Source organism: Lissotriton helveticus, chromosome 9, assembly GCF_964261635.1.
Source record: "Lissotriton helveticus chromosome 9, aLisHel1.1, whole genome shotgun sequence".
Lineage (NCBI taxonomy): Eukaryota > Metazoa > Chordata > Amphibia > Caudata > Salamandridae > Lissotriton > Lissotriton helveticus.
The window spans coordinates 248,690,518-248,704,983 of NC_136070.1; the positions used below are offsets into that span (position 1 = coordinate 248,690,518).

Here is a 14,466-nt window from a genome sequence, read left to right on the forward strand (position 1 = left end):
GCTAATGTGGATGCTGCCCAAACCCGCATTTTTGGGTAGGACAGTTTCCCTGAGCATTAGGGGTGCACTCTTTCTTTCCTGGCTGCTATTGATCAGAAATTGTCTGAACGAACTGCAATCTTGTACCTTCATCCCGACACGTTATGAATACTCTTTTCTGATGATTGGCAAAAAGCATGACTGATGCATCAGATTTCCACCCTTTACTGTGCAATTATTAACTGCAAAAGTTTTGAAACTACTTGATGATTTTACAATGGATTGCACTATCCCTTCACCAATCATTGCTTTAACAGTTTTAGATGGAGAATATTGAATACTATAGGGCCCAGAGTGCTTGGGCGGGCTTGTAGCTGTTGTACGTAAAGGGCAACCATTGATATGCTGTGGCGTGTGCTAGGTGAACAGCTTGATGCTTCTAGGGTGCACTCCAAGTGTTAGTCTGTGTGCCTGGGTCCTACGTCTGCTTTCTTATTCAGTTGGTCTTCATGTGTACTTGGCACCATTCACGCCCAATTATACTGTCATTGTGTATATATGGAATCTGAGCAAGTCATCAGCCTGTTCAAGGCTGTTGTCAAGGGAGCTTATTATTATTGCTATACGCTTACTGTATGACACTGGGCATCTCATGTGGCGCTTAAACATGCAGGGGGATTGTACATTGCTTGAGAACACTTTTTTCCCACGGAGTTTTATATAGCGCGAACTTGACCCGAAGGTATCAGAGCACTTTACATGAGCACCAGTTGCGTTACAGACTGGCACATTAATTTTTGTTGGGCACTGGGAGATTGAGTGATTAGCCCAGAATCACACGATGTTGAGTGTCCCTGCCGAGACTCGAACCCGGTTCCCCAGCCTGGAGGTCGACCTCTCTAGCCATAGCGCCACATCCTCTCCCCACTTGGTATCTTTAGCCTCTATCTACATCACCAAACCCACTATAGCTCAAAGGAAAACTACAGCATTACAACTGTAAACTTGCAGCACTACAGCATCTGCCATAACTTCATTTGCATGGAAGTAAAGTTGCACATATGCAACAGTTCAAGTCAAAAACCACTGCAGCTCTTCAAAGTCACATCTAACGCACATGGTTGACAACCTCACATTTTCAAAATCTCAACTTGCAACCTTCAGACAGTTGCTCTGGAACAACACAATTATGCAACAGTTTGGCTGCATAGATACAGCCTTTCAGCTGTATAAACTCTGCCAATCTACAGCACAGCAACAATGCTGTGAAGGTCACAACATGATTCGAAGAACGACTACGTTTATGGAGTCGAGAGGTTCACATTTCCAGACACACATTACACTAGTTTAGCAAAATAAAAATATATATTTGGAATGCTTATTTACAACGTAGTGCATTTCATTGGTCTTATGGATCAAGCATGTACTTCCAAAGTTAAGACAAATACTATATATTATATCACTGCTTCTCTGATTATAGACATTATATTTTTCACCTCATTGTTTTATCCACTCAGTCCGTTGTGGTGAAATGTGTAAGATATTTTCTGCCTCCAGGCTCTCGTGTATCTCCTTGGATGCGGCAGTTTTTCATCTATTTTACTCATAAATGTTCTCTTCTTTGTCCTTCACTTCTTCCCAAACTCAGTGTTAACGGTTCTTTCTGGTTTGATTGAGTATTTCAAGTCCTTTCATTATTCGCTGTTTATCCTTTTGGGTTTCGGCGGCGTACATCTTTGAATGACGGTTGTTAAAATAAAACCATTTGTAGGTGCGCACTGGCGTGGATAAAAACATTTTTAGATGGTTGAAGGTTCAGTGAGCAGGAAAAAGTGAGTAGAGAAAAGTCTTTAAAAAATAGGTGGGTGGTAGGGGGCTAAGAAAACACAGGTGGATGGGTTAAAAAGGTGATAGAGATTAGGGAGTGAAAATAGTCCCTCTCGGGTACTGCAAAATAAGGTTTGACGTCCGCAGCAGAAATATGCATGATTCGCTCAGAGCAATGTGAGACCTCTTGGGCAGGACAAACACAAGAATAAGAAGGAAAGACATCAAATCAGATGCAGGGAAGTGAGATTTGGAACAAAGATTCAACTCGTGTTCTGACTGATCTAAAGCCCACTTTTAAGTGTATGTAATGCATTGGAAACCATGTCAACAGCTTGCCAACAGACAGCTAAAGCTTTCCATAGCCGAGACCTAAATAGGAGGTGGGTGGGTAGATATGAGGAGTGGGCAAAAGAATCCAGCAAATGCGTGCATTTAGAAACACCTCCACAAAAATCGTCATTGGCTAGCACATTTAAGAAAATATTTGACCAAGTTATGGTACTGTTGTTGTAAAAACGTATTTTGCAAATAATGAATGTTTGAATTGCTATTAACAGGGTTTAGCTTAATTTGCCATGGTCCTTTTTCAACCCTGAAAGGTTGCACAAGCCTCATCGGGATCTCAGATTGTGATATACGTTTGTTTGCTTGTGGATATCTGTTGAGATGCATTAACTAGGCTTAATCTCACTAGCTAGCAAGGCTTGCTTTAAACCGATGGCCCATTGCACGACCTGAGGGGGTGCTTGTGAAAATTTCCTACGTCATGTTTACGCAGGTAGTCTCCTAAAGTACACATGGTGGACAAGATAGTAGGTCTGACAATGTACACTTTGCGAAGGCTTTTTTTTAATATGTACTCCTTAGATTTTCTTGCATTTGCAATATTGTGTAATATATGCTCTAATTGTAAACAGAAGTATATAGTTCAAACAATTTGACTTTAAAAAAAACTTTTTGGGCATATTTCTCTATCTTATAAACAGAATTGTCCGTTGTATTTCGATTTGAAAGTGGTAAAGCTGACTGCAGTATTTTAATAAGGAAGCAGCAGTACATTATTACACTGTGATTAACGTTGGCTCCATGAAGCTCTCTTTAATGTATTTTTTCAATGTTGCTCATATATATCTAATTACATTTTGCGCACTTTGGGATACAGAGGACCAGTTTTACTACTGATAAGTTAAAAACAAAACCTGCCCATACAAGACAGTTTATGTGGGGAGGCCACAAGTGCATTATCTTCCTGCAGGTGGTTCAGTTCTGCCAAGTTATGCTGCACTTAGAATCAGGCCGAATGCTAGTAAAATGCTACAATACAGACATTTGCATGGAGAAAGCCGATATAAATGCTGACATTTCTTTCCACTTCTGTGTTTTTTTTTTTTGCCTTCTTGAATTTCTTTCTATCGGCGAAGGGAGTGTTCTTTAATGCTTTTTATCACGGTCTGTGACACACCGAGTGAGCAATAACACCACACATAAAACAATTAAATTCAGAGCAGGCTTTTTTGTTTATTTGTTTAAAGTTGTACCTTTGTCCTTACATTTGTGTTGAAGAGACCAATGCAAACCAGTTCGCGGTAGTCCAAGGCTGTGGACCAGTGCTTGTTTGTTTAAGTCGGATGTCTGAAGTAGGGCACTACACTATCCATGGTCAACCCAGATATCAGCTAGACACCTTTAAGTTTTTTATGGGCATTGCTCCACACAAACCTATTACCAGTTCTGATCCCGTCTGTGACATTATCAGGTCTGCGTTATTTGTAGTGCCCATAGATAGTAGAAACCCAGCTAAAAAGCACAGTTACATACATCAAATATTACATGCCAAAAGACGAAAGAAACCGCTACTAAGACCATATTTACTCTAACATCGTTATCAATAAAAAGCACAAGTGAGGTGCAACACACATGGGGACAGAATTAAGTCAGCCTGCGCATGCTGGTGAAGTGGTGAATGGCGGCAGTCCTAGTGTATCACCGTTGTAGCAGATTCCGTTTGAGGCTCTTCTTTAAGATAGCCCAGTCATACACGACCTTCAGATACTTTCATATTTTTGAGCAGGCAACCTTCAGAGAGTTACCTCTGAATTTTGATTGGGCGTGATTTTGTTTTTCAGGGAAGACTTAGTGTTCTGGGTTGGATTTGTTGGTCTTCTAGCAGGCAGCTCCTCCCTTTTCCTGCCAAAGTCATCGAGAAGAGCGTCAACAGACTGCTTGCAGCCTTCCTCGAGACGAACGGATCCCTCGACCCATCGCAGTCCGGTTTCCGAGCCAACCACAGCACCGAGACCGCCCTCATCGCAGCCACCGACGACATCCGAGCCCTGCTCGACAACGGGGAAACAGCGGCCCTCATCCTCCTGGACCTCTCTGCAGCGCTCGACACTGTCTGCCACCGCACCCTAGTTCAACGCCTCAGCAACATCGGTATCCAAGAGAAGGCACTGGAGTGGATCATCTCGTTCCTCGCCGGAAGAACACAGAGAGTCCGCCTCCCCCCATTTCGATCCGAGGCCACCGAAGTCATCTGTGGCGTTTCGCAAGGATCATCACTCAGCCCCACCCTCTTCAACGTCTACATGAGCCCCGTCGCAACCATCGCACGCCAACACAACCTCAACATCATCTCCTACGCCGACGGCACCCAACTGATCCTCTCCCTCACCTGAGACCCCGCCACCGCCAGAACGAGCCTACACGAAGGGATGAAAGACGTCGCCGAGTGGATGAAGAACAGCCGCCTGAAACTGAACTCAGACAAGACGGAAGTCCTCGTCCTGGGACCATCGCCCTCCGCCTGGGACGACTCCTGGTGGCCCCCCGCCCTGGGCACCACTCCGAAGCCAAAAGACCACGCACGCAACCTGGGCTTCATCCTGGACTCCTCCCTCTCGATGACAAGACAAGTCAACGCCGTCTCCTCATCATGCTTCAACACCCTACGCATGCTCCGCAAGATCTTCCGATGGATCCTGACCGAAACCAGGAAGACGGTCACCCAGGCACTCGTCACCAGCCGACTGGACTACGGAAACACCCTCTACGCCGGAACCACAGCCAAGCTACAGAAAAGACTCCAACGCATCCAGAACGCCTCCGCCCGACTCATCCTGGACATCCCCCGACGCAGCCACATCTCCGGCCACCTGAGAGACCTGCACTGGCTACCCGTCAGCAAGAGGATCACGTTCAGGCTCCTCACCCACGCACACAAGTCTCTCCACGACCTGGGCCCCAAGTACCTCAACGACCGCCTGACCTTCTACACCCCCACCCGCTAGCTATGTTCCACAAGCCTCGCCGCCGTACCACGCATCCGAAGAGCCACCGCCGGAGGTAGATCCTTCTCCTACCTGGCGGCCAAGACATGGAACTCCCTCCCCATCCATCTTCGGCTGACCCAGGACCATCTCTCCTTCGGGAGACAACTCAAGACCTGGCTATTCGAGCAATAGCGGACCCCCTCCACCAAGCGCCTTGAGACCCTTCCGGGTGAGTAGTGCGCTATACAAATGTCATGATTGATTGATTGATTGATCTGTTCTTTTAGATGACACTTGATCCTTTTTTACCTTGGGCGAAGATCAGCCGTAGACCATATTTTGAAATTATTGTTATTTTTCAGTTTCTTTCTCTGGGAGTCCTGTGTGTTGCTTTTTAGATATCGCCATGGCTCAAATGAATAACTTGCAGCTAAGTTATTAACATAGTTGATTTTTGACAAGGCTTACCGATGAAAGTTTGCTAGAGACGTGCATCACTTCCTACTTGACCAACATCTGGAAGGTCTGTTTCTCGCAGGTATTTGTCTCACAGCAGAACATAATTTTATTTTGCACTTCCCCATAACCCCTCCACTCCTGCCCCATTAATACATTTACCACATTGATCCTGCTGTCAAGGACTGAGTGGGAGAGTAGCTCTTATATACTAAAAGTGGCTCTCATTGTCCATTGTCAACTCATCTAAAATACCCATGTCTCCCAAAAGTACTAGCTAAGTAAAGCAGTGAATCTAGATTTTACTTTAGATCAACAGCCCTAAAGGAAGATCACATGTGACAGTGCAACAGGGACGAAAGTATAACCTAGAGCAGCTGTTTGCATACAGCCTATTTTGCAGCATAATTATGTCAGTATAAACAGCTGTAGAAAGTTATGGAAGAAATACTGCAAAATGTGAAGCATACAAGAAAAAAAAGACCAGTAGGCCATACTAGTCTCAAACATCGACAAAGACATGCCTCGATGCTGCTGACATCCTGGATGTGACTGATCTCAGGGGATCAAGAGCTTGCATTATTGAATCTCTGGTTGAACACCTGATGGATAGGCTTAATTATGCTCTTTCACCGTTCACACTCTTTAGACAAGCAGTGGATGTTGATGAACTCGGCACATTGTGGAGGACATTGACACTATCACATTCAAGGGGCTGCTATTGTGGATGTTGCTTCTGTGTGCATTCTGCCTCCTGGAGTTGGGCCGTATCAATGAAGTGGATCAGTCTCCATGTATTGTCCTTACAATGTCGGGTTGCCACAAATCCTGTCTGGTTCGGGTCCACGAGTACCGGCATCATCAAACCTAATCTAGCTGCCAAGATCCCAGTGACAAGCTTCAGGTCTACGTTTAAAAAGGGATATTGATATGTAAGAGACGCAGTGCCTTCTATCCTTTCCAGGTTTTGGGAGTACAACAATGGAAGCCAAAAGCATTGTAGGGGGAATGTAATGGTGTCTCCTATCGCGCTGAAGATTCTGGTTAATATAGGCGCTAAGATATTACAGAATGTTTTATAAAATATGGCTGAGAACCCGTCTGGGCCAGGAGATTTGAGAGGTTTAAGTTGGGCAATGGTGGAGATCACCTCTTCTGTGCGGATCGGGCTATCCAAGCTGGGCTCCTGGCCTGGGGTCAATTTGGCATGAGTTGTCCCTTGAAGGTATTTCAGTGAGGTTTCCTCAGGATGTTGTTGTGCCGCTTAGAGATTGGCATAGAAAATGTGGAACACGTTTGCTATGTTTGAGTCGTCCGAGCAGTCACATCTGGACAGTAGCCGCCTGGCTCTGTGCTCGCAATTTTTTTGGCTAAGAGACGTCCACATCCCCTCCATCCCCTCTCCCCCTCCACCACATAAAAGGACCACCACATAAAAGGATTGTCGCCAACATAGGACAGCATATTCCACTCTATCCAGGTCTCGGCTGCGAGCACGGCGCTTCTAGCTGACGCCAGACCTATGGTACACACGTTCTCTGGTGGATGCGCTCCAGCTCGGGCACCTGTTTAGTGTGACCCTCTCTCTTGTCCCTATGTAGCTTATCTGCAGATTAAATTGCAATAAGAGCTCTTCCTTCAACTAGTTTGTATTTCCCATAAAGTGATGATAGATGTGTTGGGGTGGTATTGAAGCCCAAGAACTCCTCCAGTGTCTTTGTGAGATGCTTTACCGCGGCAGGGTGGTGTAGTAATGTGGCACATAGCTGCTATGAGTGTGCTGGTCTGCCCACAGTAGGGGTAACTAACTTGAGGGTCACATCTGTGTGGTCCGAGAGCGAGCTGGACTCTATCTCTGAGGATGTAATGAGAGGGATCAGATCTCTGGACCCTATGAAGTAATCAATTCTGGCATATGTCTTATGTGCAAGAGAGCAAAATGTGTTATCTGTGTTGTGGGGGCGTAGAGTCCGCAAATGTCGACTAGCCCCATGTCTCGCTGCCATTCCTACATGCCCAGCAACCAGGCCCTGCCGCTGAACCGAATTGTGCAGCCGATTATCAAAGATCATATTGATATCCCCACCCACCAGCACTTGTCTGTCTGGCATGCTAGCTAGTCCCATCACCGCTCGACAGAGGAAGGCCTCTTGCCATTCATTTGGCACGTAAACTGAATCTAATGTATAAGTGTGAGTGCCTGTAGTGACAGTGAGCTAAAAGTCTTCCTTTGATTTCGGCCTGTCTAGGACCCACCTTCCCTCTAAAGGAGTGCAAAATGAGTACAGCCACCCCTACCATCTTGGTTGTGCTTGAGGAGAAGTACTGCTGTGGGAAGGGCTTCGATCTGAGCCTGTTTGTGTCCCCAGCCAGAGGGTGAGTTTCCTGTAGATGACCGATATGGGCACCTACATGCTCTAAATAGGATAGGATGGCCGGCCTTTTGACCGGGTTGTTCAGCCCCTTAACATTCAAGGTGAGGATTTTGATGTTCGCTACCATAGAAGCAGGGCTTTGATTAAGGAGCTGGGAATAGGTTCGCTGTTAACCCGGAGGTCCTGATCCCTGTGCCCCTCCATGTTACAAAATATATGGACCTGAAGGGGTTGGGTCAGTTGTATAAGAAGTCGAGCGTGTATGGGTCCCAGGGGGGTAAACCTAACCAAACAAACACCAACAAAATCAACTGTGAACAAACAAACAGTCATCTTGTGAGTGGTCTAAGTCTGGAGCGTTGTGCTCCAAGGAATGATAGATGGAGGGTACCAATGGGTGATGTCTCCCCACTCCTACCCAGGCGCAGCCCCCACATCTTTAGCAATGTTACAGGGTACAACTACTCCAAGAATCACTAGAAGGGGATTGCTTGTCCAAAACTTAGTAGTACACACAGATCTAGTCAGAGTCTCCCTATGCTCAAAGGCATGATGAGACATACTGATGACATCTTCAAAGACCCTGTTCATGCTCTCATTCTGACTCCCAGAATAGATAAAAAGTATAAGCCTGCTCCCTCTGATCCAGTCTTTATTAAGGGACCGTTACCCCTTGAAACACTTGTTGTCTCCAATGCACGCAAACAGGCTAATTCACAAACCTCTGGGGATGCCCGCCCTCCGGACAAGGAATCAAAATTAATAGACGCCTCTGGCAAACTAATAGCTGCCCAGGCGACTAATCATTGGTGCATTGTACTATATTATGTACTATATACAAAAACATGGGGGGAACACACACTCCATTTGTCACACCTAGCTCAAGCTGTTTGGAAATGGGCTATACACCACAAGATATATCTCCTGGGAGAACACCTTCCATGACTAAACCATCAGATTGCAGACCTTCTCAGCAGACAGAAGCAGCAAATCCACGAGTGGGAACTTCATTCTCAGGTTCTCCTCCCCCACTTTCAGTAATGGGGATTTCCTTAGAAAGACTTGTTCGCCACAGCAGGAAACGCGAAATGCCCAAGCTTCGCCTCCAGGTTCCCACACCTACACTCCTATGGCAATAATCACCATAAAGATTGCTCTGCTTTCTTGGGCTGCTATGTTGGCATGTTCTTCGGCCTTTTGGCATGTTGTTCTGCTGTTTCTAACAAAAATTAAGTTTATTATTGTTAAAGGAAGTTGTTGAACTTGAATTCTGCATGTGTATATCATGTTGAGATATTTATCAAACATGATTTCTTTTTCCGATTTTACAATGTTGACAGGGATCGAATATCACGAAGAAATATGCTTCCACAATTAGTAACGCAAAAAACAGTGTGACCATCCCCAGGGACTACATTACTAATGGGAGCAGAGTTCCAGATGAAGTATCCCTTTTAAATGAAATTGGGTAAATTGGGTTGTGTCCAGGAGTTTTAACAGGCTGGACATGGGCATAGTTATAAGAAACAGAGGCTGCAAACAGCAGCTTGAGTGCTAGTGGAAGACAAGGTACCACTTCACTCCGCGAATGGTACAACAGCTAGACTATCTTGTCTCAGAGGTGAGATGCTTCTGCAGCCCTGGCTTTTTGGGGACTATCGATTTGCATTCCAATAGTTGTACTGATGTATCTCAGTGCGAAAAGTAATAGTAAAAGTATCCAAGTACAAAGTGATGATCTGTGCTTAAACGTTCCATGAATCCGGATTGACAAAGCTTGTCGAGAATCTGGCTGTGATGTAAGCTGTCAGAGACTTTCTCTATATTGCTGTGAAAGTGCAAAAAAAGGGAACTAGAGACTGACTTCATTTCAGTATTCATTAAATGCTTGTATTTTCTCTGACCCATCTCCAGTGATTTATGCCCTACATGGATAAACCTAGGCGGTACTTGAATCCCTTTGGCCTATTCAAACTGGTGCACAGGTCCAATTTAGCACCTGTGGCTGGGCTTTCTCAATCAAAGCCCCTCGTTGCCTTTCACACCAGTGTTGGGTCCCCTCCCCATACAATCACCTAACGGTCCATTCCATGCAGTGAAAATGGGGAATATAGTTACTTTTGTTTTTACTAATGCAATGATCTTTCCTTTGACTTTGCGAATTCATCTTTCTAGGGTTTGATCCCAACTTCCAAAACAAGAAGATCCTCCTGCTGGAAGCTGGACATAGGAAGGTTCTCGACAGAGTCCCTGAAATTTACAGTAATCGAGTCAGTTCAATCTCCCCCGGTTCTGCAACTTTGCTTAGCAGTGAGTAAAAGATTGTTCTTTTATGCATTGTGCTACAGCACCACTTAATGGGCAATAATTATGTGTACCAAAAGGTGTGAACCTGTTCTTTGTGATCAGGCATATAGACCTCAGCTAGGTAGGTAATTTGCAGAGGTAACATTTTATGACTGTAATGATGTACAGAAAAGCACTTTTATCAAGATGTATGTCTATATGCATGTGGATAGTGTGCGTTGTCGAGCAAAGTAGAAAGTATGATAGAATCTAAAGGATACTTGTCCATGAATTTTCTGTGGTGAATTTGATACAGTGATGGGAGCCAATGAATGCTTTGTCACATTGTTTGAAATTTGTTTCTAAATCCTAAAATGCCCTCAGTTTACATCTTCCCAAACAATCTCAGCAATATGGCTCTTGGAATCTTATTTGTTTCTTATTCTGTCTTTTCTTCCTTTTCTTGTGTTTGTTCCTTTAAGGGCCTGGCAGCTGCACACTCCTGAAAGCTACTCCATTTCCCATAAGCTGCTCCTGCCCTTCCCCCTTTTCTCACTTTTTGTTGCTTAGGGTCTTTCATAAGGGGTGACTGAGGGAGAAGATGTTTAGGTTATTACCATAAGCCTAAAAGATGGTTTTGGGCATGTTTGGGTAGTCATTTAGATTAGGAGCATTTGGCAGTTCTGTCTCTTTAATGAGTCCCAAGCCTCTGTAGTGATGTTTTTAGCCTGAAAACTTACTTTGTGTTCTTTTTGTTCCGAAACGCGTTCACTAAAGTTGGTAAGTGAAAAATTATGGGTAATACAAATTTGAGAATAAGACTGATTTGGTTGAGAAACCTCTTACCCATTGGTTGGTACTTATGTACTAGCATTTTATTCTTGCACCACTTGGGCGGTCTGGACACTCCGCTGGGATTTGATACAAGCCACAAGCTCTGCACTTAGGAAAATGTTGACATTTGGACATCTATGAAGCTTTGGATTTTATATTCTGCATGATGGATAAACTTCTGACGCTCCACGTTTCTTGAAGTAATGAGTGAAGTCTTTCTGGACCTACGAACTGATTGGTCCCGTTTGCAACCTCATGGACTTGATTTGAGTAAAGAGAGGAAGTGTCCACAGCTCCCATTTAGAGGCATTTGATGAATAAAGCCACATACAGGATTGAACATTTGTTCTCTCAGATACCCCTGCTCCTATTTAAAAAAAAAAAAATATTGTACAATTTAACACTGGTCCTGATGAAGTTGGTGAAAAGAATTTGTGTACCACCGAAACGTACGTCGACCATTCTTCCTTGGGAATCCGCCTAGAGTGACATACAGGAAAAGCAATAGCTATGACGGCTGCATATAATAATGAAATGATTCAGTGATTTTTATGCACTGTTGTAATTTAGGAAATGCCTAGATGTCGCAGATGAAATGATTTACCAATAAGTCTATCTTCCTCCTGTCCCTGTATGATCCCCATTGTGTCGCTTAAATTGTATTTTTATCTTGCACTTTGAATGTCAGGTGAATTAGTGGTATGGTATGGAGTGAGTATGTTGTGATATTGTAGGAGTGTGCTGGGGTATGTAAGTTACATAGAATTGATGTGTATTAAATTCCAATTTTGTATATCTATGTCAAAAATAATTGTGTGACTTATGAATTTAGCTCGTTATTAATTGAATTTTTGTGTGATTTTTGAAAATGAAAAATAACAAATATATATAAAAAAAAATAAAGAATAACGTCTGTTTAATCACCATTGTCATATCTATATGATTTCACTCTAGTTAGGACAAACTTTTCTCCTTGTGGGGCACTTGTAAGCCATAGGCTACTTTTGAAAGTATTATAGGTCAGCTAAAGGACTCTGTATAGTTCTTGCCTGTTTTCTCCCCCTCCCTCTTGGACCTGAAATCAATACTAGGGGGTGCCTTCTTTATCTTTAACAACATTTTATTCTTGACATAGTGATCTCAGTTGAGGGGAGCAGAACTATTTGCAGAACTGATACATTTGTCACTGTTCTCCTGATAAATATACAAAATCTAAAGCGATAACTCGGATGCGTTCCAAGAGGGGAAAAAACAAGCAACCACCCAGTGCCAGAGTACTCCTTAAAAAAAAAAAAAAAAACAAGCATTGACAAATGAAATAGGTTTTGACTTTGGGACCTACCGGCTTTGTGATTGCCTTTTAGCAATGATGTTCATCAAGTTGCGGTGCAGCATGGCCAAGAAAAGTTTTTAAAAAAGACGCAGGTGCTTTATTATTTTGTAGGCATGCACATCCATCATTACACACACACGCCTACAAAATGACAGAGGTGCAACTTTTTCATTTACTGATCAAGATGGATTGGTAAAATAAATTTAAAAAATACAGAGTAGCGTGAAAGTTCAATAAAATCATCTTTATTCGGATTTTCAAAACCCCCATAAAAGCACACAGTTACACAATTGCAATAAATGCCTAATGCATCTCGGAGGAAATTATATTAGTCCATTCTAAGACAAACAGTTGATCACAAGTTAAAACTTGGACAACTCTCATTAACCCCTCCGCTGCGCTGAACGTTCCGCGCTGGTGCAGAATGTTCTATTGCGCGGGCGGGGCCGGAACGTTCAGCGGACGTGCGCAGCATTACCGAGGTAGTGCTATAATATATCATCCATGGATAGTTTGCCCACATACACTCTACAGCCCCTCAAGACCTATCCAGTTCAATGTAGAGCCGCCATTTGCTCAGTGGCTAACGCTCCTCACTGCCTGGGCAGTAACCTAGCAGGCGAGTGACGGTGCTTCTGCTGCTGGGGCGGTGGTGCGGAGGGGCAGGATACATGCACAGGCACAGGGCCATATTAGCACCATTTAATGTGCTTGAGGCGTCAGGTAATCACCGTCTTCTCAACTTCTCTGGCCACGTTGTTAGCAGGGAGGATTAGAAAAAAACTTGTTTGTCTTCCTCCTCATCCAAATTCGGAACTGAGCGGCAGGTTATGCTAGGTAGGAAATTAAACAATTTATCTTGAGGACATTTCAGAGCGTGTGCAGAAAAGCCTTGACAAGTGAAGTATTCTGGTGCCGCTTTGGGGTGAAAGTGCGTAATTGTCTACACAGCTCCTGTGCTGCCTCCTCACACGCAGATCCCCTCCTGAAGATAACTTCCTGCCTGTGTTATTATTAGGCTTGCCTGAGATCGAAGTCTTGGGGAGGGGCTGGAATGGGGCGCAGAAAGAATAATAAAAAGCAGATCGTTTCCGATCAGCGATAGCAGGGATCATTATAATTCACTTGAGATCGCGGGGCTGGTGGCTCGCGGATGATTTATTGCCCAGCTTAGTGTCGCAGCAACGCTTTTCTACCCGATCCACAAGTGCGTATTTCTTGCAATATTCCACAGTACAATATCTAATCCACAGCACCACTTCACGGACTGGACGCCCTGACCTCTCACACCGGCGCTGAGCCAGCGGCTCTGCCGGCAAAGTCCTCGTCCGGCCCTTGTATACAGGCCGATGGAACTACCCCAAGTAGCATCAAATGATACCAAATCTAAACTTTTTGAGTAGGGACCTACGCCATCTGTTGATAACCATGCCCAGATAGGGTTCTCTTCCTGTGGTCATACAAATGCTAAGATGCTCTTGGTTATTGATGATATCCAAATTTAGGGCTGCTTGTGGGTTCCCTCAGATTGATGACCATAGTAATAAGAGGGCAAGATTGATAAGATCACTCACATAAGTAAGCCCCAACTCCTCGTGGATGGCAAAAGTTGGGGAACCTGCAGGTAGGCCCAAAAGTCGTGTGCACACCATATTCTCCTTCAGTTGTAATGTAACATTCTAGCAGCCACACACCGCAGAGCCGTATGTTAAGACAGGGAGGCATTTTCTGTTGTAGATTTCAAGCAGGGGGACGAGTGGTTTCCTATTGAAGGAGGAAGTCACATTAAATAAAAATCCTGCAGTGTTGGAAAACCTCAGCGTCCGATTGGATGGTCATGGGCCCCAACTGCCTCTAGAGTCAAATGTGACACCTAGATAGGAGAATTTCATGCATACTAGAAATGGGTTTTCCCTGGAGTGCCAAGCAACAGCATTTGAGGTTCATAGAACCGCAGGCCATAACAAAAGGTCTTAGAGAAATTTGTTTCCTGATTTAATTTCAACATAAAATCAACAAAAGTGCCCAACAAAATCTCAAGACCATTAGGGTTTCGTTGGCATGCAACAAGACAGAGGCAGCCTTGTTCTTACCCCTGGGC

The 14,466-nt window shown here is 44.3% G+C and overlaps 1 protein-coding gene across 1 annotated transcript in view; it reads left to right on the forward strand.

The window, feature by feature from the left end:
* COQ6 (coenzyme Q6, monooxygenase) overlaps nucleotides 1-14,466 on the forward strand; it is an 88,038-nt gene that overhangs the window by 6,733 nt on the left and 66,839 nt on the right. The window contains exon 2 of the mRNA XM_078659867.1: nucleotides 10,088-10,222. Within this exon, the coding sequence (XP_078515993.1) occupies nucleotides 10,088-10,222 (135 nt within the window). The remainder of the gene's footprint in view (nucleotides 1-10,087; nucleotides 10,223-14,466) is intronic.